The sequence below is a fragment of the Odocoileus virginianus genome, chromosome 27 (assembly GCF_023699985.2).
Source record: "Odocoileus virginianus isolate 20LAN1187 ecotype Illinois chromosome 27, Ovbor_1.2, whole genome shotgun sequence".
In the NCBI taxonomy this organism is placed as follows: Eukaryota; Metazoa; Chordata; class Mammalia; order Artiodactyla; family Cervidae; genus Odocoileus; species Odocoileus virginianus.
In genome coordinates, this window is record NC_069700.1 from 39011243 (window position 1) to 39034302 (window position 23060).

Consider the following 23060-nt stretch of genomic DNA (forward strand, 5'->3'; position numbering starts at 1 on the left):
GGACACAGTGGCTGACTTTGTCTTCCTTGGCTCCAAAGTCAACAGATGGTGACTGCAGCCATGAAATTAAAAGACACTTACTCCTTGGAAGGAAAGTTATGATCAACCTAGACAGCATATTAAAAAGCAGAGACATTACTTTGCCAGCAAAGGTCCATCTAGTCAAGGCTATGGTTTTTCCAGTAGTCATGTATGGATGTGAGAGTTGGACCATAAAGAAAGCTGAGTGCCGAAGAATTGATGGTTTTGAACCGTGGTATTGGAGAAGACTCTTGAGTCCCTTGGACTGCAAGGAGATCCAACCAGTCCATCCTAAAGGAAATCAGTCCTTGGTGTTCATTGGAATGACTGATTCTGAAGCTGAAACTCCAACACTTTGGCCACCTGACACGAAGAGCTGACTCATTGGAAAAGACCCTGGTGCTGGGAAAGATTGAGGGCAGGAGGAGAAGGGGATGACAGAGGATGAGATGGTTGGATGACATCAGCAACTTGATGGACATGAGTTTGAGCACGCTCCAGGAGATGGTGAAGGACAGGGAGGCCTGGTGTGCTGCAGGCCATGGGGTCACAAAGAGTCAGACATGACTAAGAGACTGAACAGCAGCAAATGGAGGCAAAACAATACACTAGCAAACAACCAACAGTTTAACAAAGAAATCAAAGATGAAATCAAAACATAGTGAACAGACCACTCACTAGCAATGATATTGAATCAGTAATCCCCAAACAGTCAATAAACAAGAGCTCAGGACAAGAAGTCTTCACAGGTGAATTCTACCAACATTTGAAGACGAGTTAATACCTATCATTCAGAAACTACTCCCAAAATATTGAAGAAAAACAAATACTTCCAAACTCATTCTAGGAAGACAGCATTACCATGATACCAAAACCAGATAAAAACATTTAAGGAATGAAAATTATAGGCCAATATTTCAGATGAACATTGATGCAAAAATCCTCAGAAAATATTATAATAGACTGAATTCAATAATACATTAAAAGGATCACACACCATGATCAGGTATGGTTTATCCCTGGGATGCAAGGATGTTTAAATATCTGCAAATCAATCAATGTGATACATCACATTAACAAAACAGATGATAAAGATCATGTGATGATCTCAATAGATGCAGGAAAAGCATTTGACAAAATCCAACATTTATTAATGATAAAAAGTCTCTGCAGAGTGGTGACAAAGGGAGCATACCTTAACATAAGAAAGGCCACATATGACAAACCCACAGCTAACATCACACTCAACAGTGGAAAGGATTCCTACAAGATTAGGATTGAGACAAGGATGGCCATTCTCTCCACTTTTTTTTCAATATAGTATTGAAAGTCCAATTAGATATGACAAAGAGATAAAAGGCATCCAAAGTACAAAGGGAGAAGAAGAACGGTCACTATCTGCAAATGACATACTATATATAGAAAACCAAAGTCCCCACTGGGAAGCAGTCAGGACTCATCAGTGAGGTCAAAAAGGTTCCAGGATATAAAATTACTGCACTGTTACCCTTGAGGAACACAGGCTTCAACTGCACAAGTCTGCTTAAATGAAGATTTTTTCAAAAGTCAATAGTACAAGATCTGCAGTTGGCTGAATCCAAGGATGTGGAATTCAGATATAGATACAAAGGAACCCAACATATGAAGGGCTGACTAAAAGTTACATGCAGGTTTTTGACTGCATGGAGGTTAGTGCTCCTAATTTCCTAAATATTTAAGGATCAACTGTGCAGAAATCTGTTGCATTTCTTTACACTAATAATAATTAGTAGAAACAGAAATTAAGAAAACAATCCCATTTACAATATTGCATCAAAAATTAAAAAAAATACCTAGGAATAATTTTAACCAAGAAGTGAAAGACCTGTAATCCAAAAACTGTAAGACACCAGGGAAGAGATTGAAGATGACACAAATAAATGGAAAGATACACTGTGATCAGGGATTGAAAGAATTAATAATGTTAAAACTGTCCATACTACCCAAATAAATCTATAGAAACAATGCAATCTCTAAGAAAATTCCAAAGGGCATTTTTCACAGAACTGGAAGACATAATCCTAAAATTTATATGGAATCACAAAAGACCCCGAGTAGTCAAAGCAATCTTAAGGAGGACGAAGAAAGCTAGAGATATCTTGCTTCCTGATTTCAAACTAGAAAGCTATGATATGCTAAACATTGCAGTTCAGTTCAGTTCAGTCACTCAGTTGTGTCTGACTCTTTGCGACCCCATGGACTGCAGCACACCAGGCTCCCCTGTCCATCACCAATTCCCGGAGCTTGCTCAAACTCACGCCCATCAAGTTGGTGATGCCATCCAAGCATCTCATCTTCTGTCGTCCCCTTCTCCTCCTGCCTTCAATCTTTCCCAGCATCAGGGTCTTTTCCAGTGAGTCAGTTCTTCACATCAGGTGGCCAAAGTATTGGACTTTCAGGTTCAGCATCAGTCCTTCCAATGAAGAGTCAGGCCTGATTTCCTTTAGGGTGGACTGGTTTGGTATTGGCGTAAAAATAGACCCACAGATCAATGGAACAGAATAGGCAGCCCAGAAATAAACCCACACTTACACACACCAATTAATTTACAAATAAAAAGCCAAGAACATAGTGGAGGAAAAAGTTTCTGCAGTAATTGAGATGGGAAAACTGGACAGTTACATGCAAAATAATCAAACTGGAGCACTATCTTACACCATAAACTCAAAATGGATTAAAGACTTAAAAGTAAGACCTGAAATCATAAAACTCCTAGGAGAAATTTTTTGGATCTCTTTCCTCAAGCAAGAGCAACAAAACCAAAAATAAACAAATGGGACTATATCAAACTAAAAAGCTTTCATACTGAAGGAAACCATAAACAAAATGAAAAGGTAACCTACTGGAGGGGAGAAGATATTTGTAAATTATGTATCTGATAGAAGGTTAATATCCAAAATATACAAAGAATTCATGTAAGTCAACATCAAAAAAATAATTAATCCAATTAAAAAATGGGAAGTGGACCTGAATAGGCATTTCTCCAAGAAGAGCATACAGATGGCCAAATACACATGAAAAGATGCTCAAGACAGCTAATCAGCAGGGAAATGCAAGTTAAAATCACAATGAGATATCACTTCACACCTGTAAGTATGGCTATTAACAAATAGACAAAAAATAACAAGTACTGGTAAGGATATAGAGGAAAGGGAATCCTTGTGCACTGCTGGTGGGGTGTAAATTGCTATAGAGACTACAGAAAATAGCACGGAGGTCCACCAAAAGTGAGGAATAGAATGACCATGTGGTCCAACAAGGCCACAGTTCTACCTTGGGGCATTTATTCAAAGTGAAAACACTAATCTGATAAGATGTATGCACCCTGATGTTCACAGTAGCATTACTGACAACAGTCAAGATGTGGAAGAAACCTGAGTTCTCATCAGTAGATGAATTAACAAAGAAGCTGTGGTGTGTGTGTGTATAAATAATATATAGGGTGTATATATATAGGGTATATATATATATATATATATATATTTCACTTTATGCTAAAGTGAAATGTCAGAGAAAGATAAATATCAAGTGATTTCACTTATATGCAGAATTTTAAAAACAAAACGAATAAACTAAACAAAACAGACAAAGACTCATAGATACTGAGAACAAAGTGGAAGGGATGAGGGGTGCTCAAAGGGGATGGGTGGGGTGCTGGGCAAAACAGGTGAAAGAATTAACAGACAGAAATATTCAGTTTTAAGACAAATAAGCCACAGGGATGTGCAGATGTATTGTACAGCGCAGGGAATATGGTATATAATATTGTAATAATTTGGCATGGGGACATGGTTACTAGACTTCCTGAGGTTATCAATTCATAATGAAAAGAAATGTCTGATTATAATATAGTACAGTGACATCGTACACCTGAAAATACAGTAATATTCATGTAAACTATACTTCGTTTTTAAAAAGGAAAAATACTATAATGACTTTGACTTTTTAAATATTTCAAGTATGTTTCATTACTATTTTTGAGAAAGAAATATGGCTAAAAGTCTTAAATATGTTTGCAGTGGAACTCTGCAATGTTTTCCAATTTTTTAAAATTTCACACTAACTGACAGATCATTACAAATGATGTACAAAAGATTATTTTGTGGTGAAATAATTCTGAAGAGAAGTAACTCACAATCATAACCGCCAGACCTAAAAGAAACCAATATACAAGTACTTGCAGTAAATCCTTATAAGGAAATTATCAGTTTTATGACACCCTTTAAAAGTTTTCCTACTCCCTTTCATCTTTAAGGGGACAAAAAGTAATCTAAGAAACAAAGGTTGAATTTATTCTCCCTAGTCTACAGGCTAGGACTTACTTGGAGCTGTACTCAAAATAGACAAAGATAATTTCAACAGAAAATGCCTTGCAAATAATGTTGATCTACTTGTGTTTACATATAACAGAAAATACCACCAGTTTGTCATAATAAGCTACAAAATGAGACCAGGGCTATCATAGGAAGACTCTCTGGGAGAGCCCATGAAAAGTTGCATGTTACTTGCATTTTTCTTTTGCACCTAAAGTCATCTCTACACTTTCTTTTCTTCTTTTAAAATGTTCATTGACATATAGTTGATTTACAATGTTGCATTAGTTTCAAGTGTACAGCTAGTGATTCAGTTATTTGGTGGTGGTGTTCAGTCACTCAGTTGTGTCTGACTCTTTCTGACCCTGTGGACTGCAGCACGCCAGGCTTCTCTGTCCTTCAGCATTTCCTGGAGCTTGCTCAAACCCATGTCCACCGAGTCGGTGATGCCATCCAACCATCTCATCCTCTGTCGTTCCCTTCTCCTCTTGCCTTCAATCTTTCCCAGCATCAGTTTCTTTTCTAATGAGTGAGTTCTTCACATCATGTGGCCAAAGTACTGGAGTTTCTCTTCAACATCAGTCCTTCCAATTAATATTCAGGGTTGATTTCTTTTAGAATGGACTGGTTTGATCTCCTTGCAGGCCAAAGGACTCTCAAGAGTCTTCTCCAACACCACACTTCAAAAGCATCAGTCCTTCAGTGCTCAGCCTTCTTTATGGTCCAGCTCTCACATCCACATGACCACTAGAAAAATCACAGCTTTGACTAGATGGACCTTTGTTGGCAAAGTAATGTCTCTGCTTTTTAATATGCTCTCTAGGATGGTCATAGCTTTTCTTCCAAGGAGCAATCGTCTTTCAATTTCATGGCTGCAGTCACCATCTGCAGTGATTTTAGAGCCCAAAAAACTGAAGTCTGTCACTGTTTCCATTGTTTACGCTTCTATTTGCCATGAAGTGATGGGACCGAATGCCATGATCTTAGATTTCTGAATGTTGACTTTTAAAGTCAGCTTTTTCACTCTCTTCTTTCACTTTCATCAAGAGGCTCTAGTTCCTCTTCATTTTCTACCATAGGGTGGTGTTATCTGCATATCTGAGGTTACTGATTTTTCTCCCAGCAATCTTGATTCCAGTTTGTGATTCATCCAGCCCAGAATTTCACATGATGCACTCTTCATATAAGTTAAATAAGCAGGGTGACAATATACAGCCTTGACATACTCCTTTCCCTATTTGGAGCCAGTCTGTTGTTCCATGTCCAGTTCTAACTGTTGCTTCCTGACCTGCATACAGGTTTCTCAAGAGGCAGATCAGGTGGTCTGGTATTCCCATCTCTTTAAGAATTTTCCACAGTTTATTGTGATCCACACAGTCAAAGGCTTTGGCATAGTCACATATACTAGAAGTCACCAAATAAAAAAATATTTTAAAACACCAAATCAAGGTGAAGCTAGTTTGATGAACAAAACAGATGAATTTTTAACCTTAGTTAATTTATATGGTTAAAAGAAAAAAACACTTATTTGAAAATTTTATTAAATTTGCTGTCTTCTATGTATCTTATGGACTTCCCTGGTGGCTCAGATGATAAAGAGCCCACCCGCAATGCAGGAGACTTAGGTTCAACCCTTGGGTTGGGAAGGAAATGGCAACGCATTCCAGTATTCTTGCCTGGAGAATTTCATGGATAGAGGAGCCTGGTGGGCTGTAGTCCATGGGATTATAGTCAGACATGACTGAGCAACTTTCAAAAATGTGTTTTAATTACAATCATATTTTTGAAATACTGTGTATACTATTACATGTAACCAGTGCATACAATGCATAGCTCCATCTTTCCTATTGAAACATAATGAGATGATTGATTAATTAATAGTCATTAATGGAAAAATCATCACACCGGAGTAAGAGCTTCACACATGAATTTGGGTGGGCAGGAAACAAAATATTTAGTCCATAATGTAACCCAATAATATTCCATTGTATGGAAATAGTACATTTTGCTTATCATTTCATTAGTTGACAGGCACTTGGGTTGTTCCCACTTTTTGGATATCATGAATAATGTTACTATGAACACTTGTACACAAGTTTTGTGTGGATGCATGCTTCCAGTATACCCATGTATCTTGGCTATACACCTAGGCATGGAATTGCTAGCTCATATAATAACTCTATGATTAACCATTTAAGGAACCGCCAATCTGATTTCTCAATGGCTGTACCATTTTATATATATATATATATATATATATATATATATATATATATATATAAACATATTATTTATATATATATATATATATTTGTTGCTGTACCAGAAATATAGTAGGACTCTGATTTCTCCAAATCTTCACTAATGCTTATTATTGTCTGTCTTTCTTATTTCTTAACCATCCATCTCAGTGGGTGTGAAGTAATATCTCATTGTGGTTTTGATTTGTATTTCCTGAATGACTAACAATGTTGAATGTGCTTTCTCGTGTTTATTGCCATTTTTCTTTTCTTTTTTTTTTGTTAGTGTTCTCACACATTTAAATTTTTTTTTCCTTCAAGTACAGTTGATCTGGAGTACAGAATGGAGGTCCAAACAGTCCATCCTAAATGAAATCAGTCCTGAGTATTCATTGGAAGGACTGATGCTGAAGCTGAAACTCCAATACTTTGGCCACTTGATGCAAAGAACCGACTCATTGGAAAAGACCTTGATGCTGGGAAAGATTGAGGGCAGAGGAGAAGGGGATGACAGAGGATGAGATGGTTGGATGGCATCACCAACTCAATGAACATGAGTTTGACTAAACTCCGGGAGTTGGTGATGGACAGGGAAGTCTGGCGTGTTGCAATCCATGGGGTCACAAAGAGTCGAACACAACTGAGTGAATGAACTTAACTGAACTGAAAGGAAATATACACAAGAATACACAGAAGAACTGTTCAAAAAAGGTCTTACTGACCTGGATAACCATGATAATGTGATACTTCACCTAGAGCCAGACGTCCTGGAGTGTGAGGTCAAGTGGACCTTAGGAATCCTCACAATGAACAAAGCTAGTGGAGGTGATGGAATTCCAGCTGAGCTATTTCAAATCCTAAAAGATGATGCTCTTAGAGTGCTGCGCTCAATATGTCAGCAAACTTGGAAAATTGAGCAGTGGCCACAGGCCTGGAAAAGGTCAGTTTTCATTTTAATCCCAAAGAAGAACAATGTCAAAGAATGTTCAAACTACCACACAATTGCACTCATTTCACATTAGCAAGGTAATGCTCAAAATCCCTCAAGCTAGGCTTCAACAGTACATGAACTGAGGACTTCCAGATGTATAAGCTAAATTTAGTAAAGTCAGGAACCAGAGATCAAATCTCCAACATCCACTGGATCATAGACAAAGCAAGAAAATTCCAGAAAAAAAAAATCTGCTTCATTGATTATGTTAAAGCCTTAGACTGTATTCTTCAAGAGATGGGAATATCAGACCACCTCACCTGCCTCCTGAGAAACTTGTGTGTCAGTCAAGAAGCAACAGTTGGAACTAGACAGGAAACAACAGACTGGTTCCAAATTGGACAAGGAGTACATCAAGGCTGTATATTGTCACTCTGCTTATTTAACTTTTCTACAGATTATATCATGTGAAATGCCCGACTGAATGAAGCTCAAGCTGGAATCAAGACTTCCAGGAGAAATATCAATAATGTCAGATATGGAGATGACACCATTCTAATGGCAGAAAGTGAAGAGGAATTAAAGAGCCTCTTGAAGTTGAAAGAAGACAGTGAAAAAGCTGACTTAAGACTCAACATTAAAAAAACTAAGATCATGGCATCTGGTCCCATCACTTCATGGCAAATAGATGGGGGAAAAATGGAAACAGTGACAGATTTCATTTTTTGGGCCCCAAAAATCACTGTGGACACTGACCGCAGCCATGAAATTAAGAAACAACTCTCCTGAAAATTATTTGTGTTGGAGTATATTTGATTTATGAAGTTCTACAAATTGAATTTTCATATGCCTCTCTGATTAAAAACTGCTGTAGATCATTCTCTCACCAATCTTTAACCTTTCACCAAAAAGAAAAAAAATCTTCATACTCTCCCTTTCGTGATTAACTTCACTTGTCTTTAATGTCCTTTAACAGCCTTTGGCCACCTGATGTGAAGAGCTGACTCATTGGAAAAGACCCTGATGCTGGGAAAGATTGAGGGCAGCAGGAGAAGGGGATGACAGAGGACGAGATGGTTGGATGGCATCACAGACTCAGTAGACATGGGTTTGGGTGGACTCCAGGAGCTGATGATGGACAGGCAGGCCTGGCGTGCTGCGGTTCATGCGGTCACAAAGAGTTGGACATGACTGAGTGACTGGACTGAACACTCTATCCACAGTAGGATTTTGATACATTCTCCTGTACAATATATGTTTCTTGAATGAATTTTCTGTTTTCCTAACTAGAGAATAAATTTTCCAACTAAAACCCCTTGGTACCGCATTGTACTTTCCATGATCGCTCAGCAAATATTTGCACCTAACTACCCATCTCACTAAGAGCTGTCAACAGTTCTAAAGCTGCATATGTGTGCTCAGTCGCACAGTCTTGTCGGACTTGCCACCTTATTGACTGTAGCCTGCCCGTCTCCTCTGTCCATGGGATTTCTCAGGCAAGAGTATTGGAGTGGGTTGCCATTTCCTCCTCCAGGGATCTTCCTGACCCAGGGATCAAACTCACATCTCCTGCATCTCCTGCACTGGCAGGTGGATTATTTATCACTGCGCCACCTAGGAAGCCCCAAAAGTTCTCTACTAGTGGTTTTAATCCAGTTTTGATATATGTTGTTCAGAAGTTCTTCATATTTCACCTAAATCCATCAATAAAGCATCTTCTTTTTCCATAGGCAGCAGAAAAGAAGAATATTGTATCGCAACAAAGAAATTATTCATAGTTCTTAGAACAAATAAATCATTATGCAATTCCTTTACTCTAGTTTAATTTTAATTTTACTTTATAAATTACTCTTTATTCTTTATTTTCAAGAAATAATTTTATTTAAAAAGCCTAAGAACTTATGTTATAATTAAATTACTAAAATAAATGCATATTCTAATATCTCATATTGATAAGATAATTTTCATTGAATTAGATTAATTTTGAACCATTAGAGTAGTACAGGACTTCTGGATTGTATTAGTAAATACTAGTCTACTCATGATTAATCTTTTGTTAAAGTATACCTTTATTTCTACAACTTCCAAAATGTGAATCTTTGCCAAAAGCATTTCAAAGCCATAATCTTTAATGCAGCAACAGCGAAATCGGTAAGAAGCTAATAGTTAACTGATTGCCAATAGTTTTAGGTACTTCAGTTCAGTTCAGTTCACTCGCTCAGTTGTGTCTGACTCTTTGCGACCCCATGAATCACAGCACACCAGGCCTCCCTGTCCGTCACAAACTCTTGGAGTTTACTAAGTTTATAAATTCAAGACCGAGCAACACACCTAACGACAACTAAACTACTTCTATTTCAAACAATGGGACACTTTAGTTCAGTATTAAAAGCTACAAAAATCATTTTATAAACTAAGTATCTAGAACTATTAGCAATCAGTTAACTAATTATTAGCTTCTTACCTGATTCTCAAAAATAAAAACGTATTTTGATATAAGCAAAAATTTTCAAGTGCTTTTTCAGAAATCCCCCATCTGTGTTTTCACCTCCCTTAAACATATCTAGAACATCAATGATTTTCTGCTGTCAACTCTCAAGGCATCAAAATATTTGATTCAGTGTTCCGTGTGATACACACTCAAGCATTTTGAAATCTTTTTAAAAAATAGAAACCAAGAAAGAGATCTTTAAAATGAAATGATCTAGTTACCAAAAGGATGTATTCATCAGCTCATGCAAAAAAGTATAGCTACCACACTCATGAAAGTGGAAAGAATGTGAAACTTCCTTATTTCATCTGCTGACATAGCCATCTAGATAGCTCATGAACCAAATATACAATAAAATATGCCTTTGTCTTGAACAACAGTGTTTTGTTAATTATGTATTTTCATGCCTTGAAAAAAGAACTTATTTGGACTAATTCAAGAATATCATATAAGGACCTTATAGCAAAAGCTTTTAATGAAAGTATACAAAATCTCCCTTGGTCCCCTTATGACTGCAGAAGATAATTTTAAAGCCAAAGTCCTAAAGCCTTGAAATCTAGACTCAATATCCTATACCAACTGTAGCGTCAGTTTCCTTTCAACCACTCTTTTCAAAACAAAGATGGGTGTCATCAGTCCCCACACCAGCAGAAACACAGAGCCCCCTGGAAGTCAACATTCTATTGACTCAAAGAATTTGCCACCTATTCTGAGAATAAATCATGCATCATTTCATACGTTCAACTGAATTTATTCATCTTGTTATTTCAGGATTCAGTAAAGCCTCTTTCAAATTAAAGAAATGAATGAAGAAGATTTAAATAAAGCAGTATTTAATGCTAACAGTCTAAAAATGATTTTAAAAGATTTCTTCAAAACATCAGTAAGAAACATAATCAGTACCATAATGCACAGAACTTCTAAATTTAAAATCCACAGTGTTGTTTTATAAACACACTGGTGTTTATTTAAATCTTAAATAAATCTGGTGGTCAGATTTTACTATATCAGTGGAATCATTTGTAATAGATAACAAACATATGCATAAGTAAACCTAGTGGGACTTGATGAACTAATTTGTAAATAACAGGCCAACATTTGCTTTTAAGATTAAAGGATATTTTTGCAGTCATAACAATGCCAGACATCATTCTTTGGGAGACCAAAAAGTTGCATATATTGATTACAAATGTAGTGACACCTGTAGACCAATGGGATATTTATGTGTTTTAATTCAAAGTGACTCTAAAAGTTATTCTCAATCAGGTTTTAAAACATAACCCTGGAACTAGCACTAATACAATAATAAAGACAATTTAATTTTCAAAATGTCCTCAGTTGTTAAATGTGAGTTGCCTTCACCCTAAGTGCCTTGTGAAATTCTTAACAGCAGATATCAGGTTTAAAAAGGTTGTTTCACTCAACACATACCAAGGAAGTGCCACTCCTGGTTCCTGAAAGAGGAGTGGGGAAAAAAAAATCTTACAATTATGTACTGACTTTAAAAAGCTTGCCACACAGTTGCAAATCAAATAAGAGCAACATCAAACTAGTGGGGTTTTGTTCCTCTTACCTTTTTCTTTTAAGTAAAAGATAAAGCCAAGTGAGTAAATAAAGACACGTCCACATTGCTAGTAAAATAAAGTGGATTATTCCACGTGGGAAACAACCATGCCAATTCAACTTTAACTTCACTCAAGGATTTTCTGCCTCTGACCTCTGTGCATAAGGTGACATGTCAAATAATTGCACCACAGAAAAGGTGATGAAACAAAAAACCTACTTGTCTCTTAAGTAAATGATACCTCAGACCACCTCAGCAGTTAACACACACTATAAAGAGAAGCGTGAGATGTGGTTTAGCAAGAATTCATAAGGTACGAGGAAATGAAACAAAAGCCTCTATGAGTCAATGTCCTCAAATACAATACAGAGATCCCCACACCTTCATCTCTGGAAAAATGATACGGCAAGTGTGTGCAAAATAAAATGACTTAAGGCATTCTTAACAAAGAAATATGTGCTCACCTCCATAGACCCAGGAAGTGTGGCATCCTTTCATCCTTGTGGGGCTCCAGGGATCTTAGTGCAAAGAGTGGAACCCAAGTCCTGCCTGCGAGTCCTCACCAAGAGACATTGCACCCTGTGCGCAGTGGGTGGGCTGGTGATCAGAGAACTAAGGATGTGAAGGATCTGACACTTGAGAAGAAAAACTACGATAAACTCAAGACACTGCTGAGCTCCAACCTGCTCACAACAGCTATGATGAGCAGTGGTGGAAATGATGACAGTTCAGGTGACTTGGTCACCAACCCCCGGCAAAAGCCAAGTAGCTGACTGACATGATAATTTGATCTAAAAGCCAATTTGGTAAAAAATGAATGTGCAGAGTTATTGTGTCAACTACAAATAAATTTGGCATGATTCTGTTCCCCTACTGCCCTGTCTCCCCATCCACCTAACTGCACAAGGTAAAATCAGAGTGATTTAGTAAGAAATTAAGAAAACACATTTCCAACAACTGAAGATTCCTTGAAGCAATCTGATTTTGTGCCATTCCTTGGCGCAAAAATGAAAATACAACCTGACAAACTTAATATGTTTGAAAAACAAAGAAACATTGCAAAACATGCAAAAGCCAGGCCTTATTTTTTTATAATGCATTACAAAAACCATATCATGCTCACAGAAGAAAATAAAACACAGGCAAGCAAAAAGCAGGAATCAAAATGCAAACTGGGGAGGAAAAATAAGCAAAGTAACCAAAACGTGATTAAACCAAACTTTTGTCATGTAGATTCTTCCTTATGCATACATATTCAGAGAGTATTATATTTTCTATAAACATAGAATATTACATTTTTATATTATAGCTTACATACATAATAAAGTATCAGACTTTATTATGTTCCAAGGGATCTTCCCAACCCAAGGATCAAACCCAGGTCTCCCACATTGTAGGTGGATTTTTTACCAGCTGAGTCACCAGGGGAGCCCAAGAATACTTGAGTGGGTATCCTACACCTTCTCCAGCGGACCACCCCAACCTAGGAATTGAACCGGGGTCTCCTGCATTGCAAGCAGATTCTTTACCAGCTGAGCTACCAGGAAAGCCATTATATTTTATGTAAACATAAAATATTATATTTTTATACTATGGTTTACATACAAAATAATGTATCATACATTTAAGTTATTCCAATTTTGCAATATGATGAATAGTACAGAGCAGACAGATGGGATGAAAGTTACTAAACAAAATAATGCAAAAATGTAGAAAAAAATATAAAGTGGACAAAAGAAGTTTTGCAAAACACATGAGAGTTTAACAAAATTGATGACTCAGAAAATGCTAAGGATTGAAGAGCTTTGCTTTTAACCAAATTGTCATTTAAACCTGTCTATCTACTTGCTTTGAACCCAAATATTTTTAATCAATACATGTGCTATGAAGAGTTTGGTGTGTATCAGTGTGGGCTTTTCACATAGATTTGTGACATAAATGGTGGTTAAAGATTAGACTAGTGTACTCATCTCCCATAGCTGCTGTAAAAACTTATCACAAACTTGGTAGCTTAAAGCAACAGAATGCTATTCTCTCACATTTATAGAGGCTGGAAGTCTGCCCTCCCCTAGAGGCCCCAGGGGAGAATCCATCCCTTGCCTTTTCTGCCTTCTGCCAGCATCCCTTGGGTTTGCGGCCCCATCACTCCAGTATCACTGTCTCCCTTGAGAAACTTCAGTTCTGCTCTTAACTGATTAGATCCACTTCCCTTCAGATAAGCCAGGATAGACCACATCACAAGATCCTTAATTTAATCACACCTGCAAGACCCTGTTTTCAGATACAATAACAGTTACGTGTTTTAGTTATTAAGATCTGGTATCCTGTTGGGGAACACATTTCTATCTACTATACCTAGTAGTCATAGAAATTCTTCTAAAACTGCCTTGAATTTGACCTACTTTTTCTTATTGGAATTACATTAGTCCCATTTTCTATATCTAGGCTAATTCTGCAAATCATGGGCCTCTTATTTAAATGGCTTTGCTACTGTCCCATTTGAAAATATCATAGGATCACCTCCCCAGCTGAAATAAACCCTTTTTGACTCTACTTCCTGTTCATTGCTTGGTCTTCCTGTGCCCCCATCTGTGAGGTAAGACTTTGAGAGCCATCCTTTTTCATATTGCTCACATCCAGTTGACCCCTGGGCATTGTTGATGCTTTTTTAGGTCATTTCAGAGTAGAAGCCCCCTCCCCCTCCCAACTCTGAATGACCCTGCTTCAGTGGGAGGTGGGGCCGTAGGGTTCAGCTGGCATCCTGCCATGCTCTGCCCTCCACCTCAGCCCACTTCCCATTCTCCTTCTGCTGTCGGAGTGACATTCCTAAAATGTCACTGAACACCTTGCTTCCCTCCTTAGGACATTTGAATGACCACGACAACTCTCAGATTTAAGTCCAAATAGCACAGACATACAACGTCTTGATTTGGCCTCTACCTACCCCTGCAAAGTGAAAGTGAAAGTCGCTCAGTCGTGTCCAACTCTCTGTGACCCCATGGACTGTATAGTCCATGGAATTCTCCAGGCCAGAATACTGGAGTGGGTGGCCTTTCCCTTCTCCAGGGGATCTTTCCAACCCAGAGATCGAACCCAGGTCTCCCGCATTGCAGGAAGGATTCTTTACCAGCTGAGCTGCAAGGGAAGTCCGCAACCTCATTTATTATTTCTATCCCATTCCTTCCATCTGTTCTAAGCAGTCAACTAACATCAGTTTTCTCATATTTTGGAACATGTTACAGGTTGCTTCCTTAGGAGGCCAAACAACTCTTATTTATCCTCCAGAATTTGGCCAAGAGAACATCTTACTTAAGAATGGATCCTTATACTCTTTAAATAGATAAATTTTATACAGTAGTATGTGACTCATATCTCAAAAAATGATTATTAAAAAAGTGTGTCCTTTTCAGTGATGTCCTAAAAATCATTTAGCATCATATACATCTCTGCCAACTTTGCAAGCCTCCTCCATCCCCACTTCGTGTCTCACTCCAGAACATTTTATACAATGTTTTTGTCTATTGGCTCATATGATTTCCTGAGGGGACTACCATGACAAATTCATCTTCATTTTCTCCTCAATTAATATAATGTCTGGCACAAAGCAGACAGTAGATGCTTACTGAATGAATGACTAAAAGATTGTAACTCTTAAACACAGTGATATACGGTTGAAACAAATGCTAATAAATCCAGCAAGTGGTAGAAATGAGTTTTTTACCTGGATTGAAGTTAACTGAGAATCATTTGCCACTCAGGAAGTAAATTACCCTTAGGACTAAAGAACTCTTAGGATTGATCAATACCAGCCTTTAAGTTTCAAAGAAACAGGCCTGTGCATGCAATTGTACTTTAAAGCAATATCATCATTTCCCAGTAAAATACATCCCTTATCCTCAATTTTAATTCCAAGAGCTAGTGTTCACATTTATCAATCTGCTTGCAGGGATGAATCACCATTCTGCTTCTACAAGCTGTGTTTAATTAGCTTTAAAGCATTTATATAAGCACTCTGTCCTTCCTACTTAAGCACCACTAATTTTCTTGGCTACCACATTTATAGAACAAATAAAGTGAACATATTCCTTTTAGTGGGGCCCAAATCTTCATCACAAATACTTAAAACCAGCATCACACACAACAGAAGAGTCTTCATTCCTTTGCATCACAAAATTTGATATAATTTTTTTTCCTGTTTTTCAAAGTTTTTCACACACAAAAACATATTTGATCTTTGGTAAGGATCAATCTTCCTGGGATATATTTCTAAAAGCCAAAGTTTCAGTGACTGGCAAAATAACAGAATAACATAATGATATACATTCTTAATTGGAAAAGAATACAGACCAGAAGAATTATATCCAGATAATATGGGCAAACTTTAGATATTTAATCTACTAATTGCTTTCCCAATGCAGCAAACCTTGCTTCCTCCCCACCAGTCAGCAGGAAGGACAGCGGAGTCAGAGAAAAGGGATTAAGTGATATTTTCTTGCCTTCTTGAACCGATGGCATGGGGCAGAGGAGGGAATGAAGTCCCACTCTGTAACTCCCAGTTTTCTGTCTGCTGGTTTAGGAGGAGAGATTAAACCCAAATACCTTCACTGTCCACTGCCATGATTCCTCGTCATGTCAAGCACTTGCTTGTCATTTGTGTGACTTAGAATCATTCAGTACATAAATTTTCTGTTAGCAAAGCCTTACCCAGTTTGTAAAAGAAGGTAGAATATTTTAAAACTTTATAGCATTCCACAGTTCCTACAACATCTGGGAGGCAACAGGAGAACTTAAATAGTCAAACTATTTCATGACGGGTGAAGAACGTCATCCTTAAGAACTGAATCCAGAAGGTACTCACAGGTTCTCCTCGAGATCCATCCTGCCCCGGAGCACCTGGAGGTCCTGCTTCTCCCTTTTAATATTAAAAAGAAACAGAGAATCCCATTTGCAGGTGTGCTCACTAAAATAGTAATATGTGACGTTACAGATATGCAACATTACCAGCTTCCCCAGGGGCTCAGTTGGTAAAGAATCTGCCTGCAATGAGGGAGACCTGAGTTCAACCCCTGGGTTGGGAAGATCGTCTGGAAGAGGGCACGGCAACCCACTCCAGTACTCTGACCTGGACAGAGTACTGGCCATGGACAGAGTAGACTGGCAGGCTACAAGTCCATGGGATTGCCAAGAGTTGGACATGACTGAGCGACTAAGCATACAGCACATATATACTGAAGCACATTAGATACAAAAAATTAAAATTACCCCTGGGTTTCTTCCCTCATTTAAAAAATTTCAAGTGTAGTTAATTTACAATGCTGTGTTAGTTTCAGGTGTCCAGTAAAGTGATTCAGTCACACGTTCATGTTCAGGCATATATGTATATTTGTATATGTATGTATATATGTATGTATGAAGTGAAGTGAACTGAAGTTGCTCAGTTGTGTCCGGCTCTTTGCAACCCCATGAACTGTAGCCTATCAGGCTTCTCCATCCATGGGATTTTCCAGGCAACAGTACTGGAGTGGGTTGCCATTTCTTTCTCCAGTGGATCTTCCCGACCCAGGGGTCGAACCCAGGTCTCCCGCATTGTAGGCAGACACTTTACCATCTGAGCTACAAGGGAAGCCTATGTGTATACATACATATATATGTATACATATATATGTATATATAGTTTTCGAGGATTTTTTCCATTATAGTTTTTTTTTTCCGTTATAGTTTATTACAAGATATTGAATATAGCTCCTTTTGCTATACAATAGGTCCTGTTGTCTGGATTATTGATGTCAACTTTTCCTGACATCAAATAACTCATTCTGAAATCCATAAGGTGACTATATAAACATCAAACCTATAAATGACAGAAGATAATTGAGTAGTTATAAGATAACGTATACTCATTCTTATGAGATACATGTATACTCATTCTTATGAGAATACATAAGATATACATGTATACTTGTATACTCATTCTTATGAGAACAGGATGATTCTGTCTTCAAAGTAAATGTGACCTATATTTACATCAGTCCTTTCCATAGTTTTACTTTTACTTTAAATTGATCATCCTAAAAAAAAAAAAAAATTGATCACCCTGTCGGATATGTGACCTTACCTCTCAAGAGTTGCATTTTAAAATCAAAACAAAGTTTTCATTAAGAATGTAGTTACTATAGGTTATTACTTGAAATTATTCAACACTTTAATCTGGTATTAGTTTAAAATAAACATATAAAATGTGCATTTTAGGTAGCTGTTAAAATTGTAATAGTTTTCAGTTATAGATCTTTAAATTATTCTGCTCAAATTATTTATGCACCTTATCTTACATCCACTTTCTGGCACGCTATGTTTTTCCCAAATGAATCCATTGCTAGCATATAAAAACATATCATGACATTATGCTTACTAAAAAAAATAAGTATTAGCTGAATTTAATCCTAAAATGTATAATATCCACAGATCAACACGGCCATTAAACTGTCTGGACAAAAGTACAGGGCAGTTGGGAAGAGTCCCTTGAAATAGATGTTTTAGGCTTCTTAAAACCTATCGGTCATAAAGAGCCATGAGGCTGTATGTCTGCTTGGCAAAGTATTATGTCTTAACAAGCACAGTTCTCTGCAAACAATTATGCCACACGTGAATTGTACCAGAGAGTACATTTCATTCAACATGACAGCAAAAGAGAAAGTAAAACCAAAATGGAAATATTTTTCTTGTAAATAACTCACATATCTGAGTTCAGGTAAGTTTAAAAGGGGGGGGGGGGGAGTCTCAGAATACATGTATTAAAGCATGTGTCAACACCATTTTCCATAGTTTCATATCCAAATGAACTCCCCAAATTGTAAAAAATGAACAACAGAGGGAAGAACCAATAACACTTGGCTAACACAATCACCCTTAGAAAAAAATCCAACCATATCACATTATATAAACAGTGCTTACCCCACTTTTATGAATCCTTGCATTTCATTAGCACAGTGAAATACCAACTAAAGCCAAATATTTCATCTGTTCCAGTTTTATTTACAAACACTAGATGACAGTTGAGAATAGAAGGGGGCAAAAGATAATGTTTTCCTGTAAATTAACCAAACTAGTGGTCAGGGAGGTCCTACTGACCCAACATTTCTACAGAAAAGTTTATAAAAATATCAAAGAGAAATGAAAATGGATGTCAGATTCACAAAAGCTACAAGTTAAAGAGCCTGAAAAATTAGAGACAAGAACTCTGTCAAATTTTGACACTGGAGGATCAGTACTGCAGCTTTGGGCAGGAAAAAGCTCTCGGCAGGAAGGAGCTCTCAGCAAGATGTCCCTTTGTCTTGATGCTAACCTTAAACCAGGCACCCTGTGTTCTACTTATCTCCAGTCCTGACACACTTTTCAGATCTTTAGATCACACAATATTTTGCCTAACTTTCTGATTCTTTCTGGAGATGAAAGAAGTATAATAGAAGTGAAGAATAAGTATTTAACAGATGATCAGATACCTTCCCCAGCTTCTGGTTCAGCAACCTTCCAAACAAACTGTGGGAACCAGACAAGATCTAAAGAAACATTATGAGGAGTCGACAAGCCTGCACCCAAGCTGGCATGCAGGGGGGATGGCAAGCACTCTGACCCCCATCCCAGTGATTAACTGATATTACTTCCTACTTCTTTTGAAAGTTTTCATGGCTGAGCAGACTCTTCGGAGATGTTTTTGGGAGACACAAGTTCACCTTCTCCCCAGGCAGCTGGCATTCTGATTAAAGGCGACTTTCCTCTCCACCAACATTTGTCAGTATTGGTTTTGTAAAAGTTGAGCAGCAGGACCCAATTTGATCACATCAGGAGGAACCACCCGTGTCCCTGGTTCTCAAGGATGGTCCCTACTCAAGCCAGATCAGCTTCATCTCACTTGGGAACTTCACCAAAATGCAAAATTTCAGGCCCTGCTACAAACCCACTGAGTCAGAAATTCTGGATGGTGGGGCCCAGCAATTTATGTGAACAGCTAATTCTGATGATTTGAGAACCATGGGAGACTTGTGAGTCATTAGGTAACTTAACTTCCACCACCTCCAGGTATTATCATATGTGATTGTCATAGTGAAGCAAATCCGTAGTTTAGATCATCTGTATATAAATTAAAGGGGGCAGGAGAGCTGTCCAGCAGTTGTTATTCAGTTGCTCAGTCACGTCCAACTCTTTGCATCCCCCCTAGACTGCAGTACACCAGACTTCCCTGTACTTCATCATCTCCCAGAGAAGCTGAAACTCCAATACTTTGGCCACCTGATAGGAAGAGCGACTCAATGGAAAAGACCCTGATGCAGGGAAAAATTGAAGGCAGGAGGAGAAGGGAACAACAGAGAATGAGATGGTTGGATGGCATCACTGACTCAATGGACATGAGTCTGAGCAAACTGGGAGATGGTGAAGGACAGGAAAGCCTGATGTTGCAAAGAGTCAGAGATAACTGAGTGAACAACAAAAACAACGTATTCACTGAGTTGGTGATGCCATCCAACCATCTCATCCTCCGTCATCCCCTCTCCTCCTGCCTTCAGTATTTCCCAGCATCAGGGTCTTTTCCAAAGAGTAGGCTTTTTCCATTAGGTGGCCAAAGTATTGGAGCTTCAGCTTCAGCATCAGTCCTTCTAATGAATATTCAGGTTTGATTTCCTTTAGAATTAACTGGTTGGAGCTCCTTGCAGTCCAAGAGACACTCAAGAGTCTTCTTCAGCACCACAGTTCAAAACCATGAATTCCTCACTGCTCAGCCATCTTTATGGTCCAACTCTTGCATCCTTACATTACTGATGGAAAAACCATAGATTTGACTAGATGGACCTCTGTTGGCAAAGTAATATCTCTGCTTTTTAGCACTTTTCTTCCAAGGAGCAAGCATCTTTTAATTTCCTGGCTGCAGTTACCATCTGCAGTGACTCTGGAGCCCAAAAAAACAACATCTGTCACTGTTTCCACTTTTTCGCCATCTATTTGCCATGAAGTGATGGAATCAGATGCCATGATCTTAGTTTTTTGAATGCTGAGTTTTAAGACAGCTTTTCACTCTCCTCTTTCACCTTCCTTAAGAGGCTCTTTTGTTCTTCTTCGTCTTCTGCCATAACAGTGGTGTCATCTGCATATCTGAGGTTATTGATATTTCTCCCAGTGATCTTGATTCCAGCTTATGATTCATCCAGCCTAGCATTTTGCATGATGTACTCTGCAAATAAGTTAAATAAGCAGGGTGACAATATATAGCCTTGAGGTACTCCTTTCCCAATTTTGAACCAGTCCATTGTTTCATGTCGGGTTCTAATTGTTGCTTCTTATCTTGCATACAGGTTTGTCCAACAGTGGGAACAACTAATTTGGTATTACGTGACCACTTTGGTTGGTAAAGACCTTCCCTTTTATTACTTTGATCATTAACTCTATCTTAATATGTTACTCTGATTAAGAGGTATTTTTAAAAAAAAGTCACCACCAGCAACAGACATCAATAATGAAGTTTCACAATTATTTGAAAATTTAATTTCTTCTTATTCTTTGTACTTCTTGTCAGAAGGATACAGAATCATATGAATAAAACAGCATCTGCTCTTTATAATGTATAGCAGATTATCCAACTCTAGCTGTATCAGAATCATCTGGAGGGTTAGATAAACTGCAGATAGTGGACCCCACTTGAGAGTTTCTAATTCAACAGGTGCTGATAATGCTGGTCTTGCAACCACAATTTGAGAACCACAGTGGTTCTAACCCAGATCTTAAGGAAGAGACTCTATACCCTTTCTGCACTCACCCACTGGTCTCTAGTGAACCACAATGAATTTGTCTGGCTTTGCACTTGGTACTGAGTTTTATAATGGCCAGACTGTTCAGCAAGTGTCTCATTTATGTAAGCACTGGTTTCCTGGCTTGCACATTCTTTAAAGGATAGAATCACATCCTATAGAAGTTTTTTTAATCACCCAGAATGCTTAGAATTGTGTTGAACATAATATGACTATATGTATAACTGCTAGAGCACATCAAGGTAGGAGAAATGGATGATTTATTCTCAAATGCTCAATTTTGGGAAGATAATGGAAATGGGATAGAGTTACTTGTGGATAGAGCTATTTTTAAAAGGAAATGGGATAGAACATTTGTGGACAGAACTATCGCAAATGCTGTCGGAAGATTATGCAGGGTAATTACGACCAGATGATGGCCAGTAATCTTGACCTAGGAATGATCTTGTCACTGTTTTAATAATGTTTCATTAAGAAATGAAAGGATGATTTCTGCTTAGTTATAATCCATAAAATTTTCCAATGCTACACACAACTACTGTATGAAATTCAGTACTGTATCCAGAACTTAACCTCATCACTTGATTCCTTTCATGACCTGGAGATCCTGACATACACCAGTATGTGTGGCTGGTAGGAAAAAAGGCATGTAGCATGTCTCTATCTCTAATTTATCATTTTGCTATTACATTATTAATTCCTTCCTGATATAAGATAAATAGAAAATGTCATGCTAAACATTATTCCTCAATCCAGTCTCTGTAGCTAATGTCAAAGATTATTTATTCTACAGCAAACCAGTTATTTTTAAAAAGCAAATTTAACCAAAAACAGAGATGTGAAACTTGCATTGCATGTGTATTTCCTTTCATGTGATGGTCTTTGGTACTTACCCACAAAAATGAAAGCATGAGGTGTAATTTAGTATGTGGCCATTGCAACCCTCAAAATCTGTTGGAAGGTGTGTGACCATGAAAATATAATTTAATTTTGAAGAAGATCCTTACTTTGTTATTAAACACTATAATTTACCTCTGATCTTATTCCATGGTTTATTCTTAGTATGTAAACAAAACTCTAGCATGCCAGAGAATGTATTAAAGATGTAAGGTTGGGTAAGCTCCTCCTGGCTAACCAAATAAACAGACAAGAAATTTGGAATGCATCATGCATAAAGGGATCACACAAACTAGGCCTGAAATTCAGGCTGTGCCATGTAAAGGACTGTTCACTTTGGGGTAAATTCTTTAATTGCTCTTAATTTGATTTTAATTTCAAACTGACATTGATATTCTCAACTTCATAGGTTTTTTTAGGAAAATAAAATAAGAGTCTTTGTGAAAGTGACTTGAACATCTCTAGAAACAGAAGAGAAGATCCAGAGAAGTTAGCTGCTCTATTGCCATCAAAGAGTGTGGAATTTTAACAGCTCATTAACTATTATGATTGGTTTCAGGCTATACTATTTTCAAATAATATGTCATTTTTCTATTTGACTGCTATGGTTTGGCATTATAATTTAGGAAAAATGAATTACTTTTTAGGTGCTTGAAAAAACACACATTGATTATTTCATAGTTTCTAGGGGCCAGCCGGAGAAGGCCATGGCACCCCACTCCAGTACTCTCGCCTGGAAAATCCCATGGACGGGGGGAGCCTGGTAG

General features: G+C 37.7%; 1 protein-coding gene across 2 annotated transcripts in view; it reads right to left on the reverse strand.

Annotated features, from left to right (window-relative positions):
- The window catches only part of COL21A1 (collagen type XXI alpha 1 chain), a 213249-nt gene that overhangs the window by 41168 nt on the left and 149021 nt on the right, over nucleotides 1-23060 (reverse strand). For both annotated transcript variants that reach the window (XM_070456701.1, XM_070456700.1), the window contains one exon: nucleotides 16458-16511. In XM_070456701.1, the coding sequence (XP_070312802.1) occupies nucleotides 16458-16511 (54 nt within the window). The remainder of the gene's footprint in view (nucleotides 1-16457; nucleotides 16512-23060) is intronic.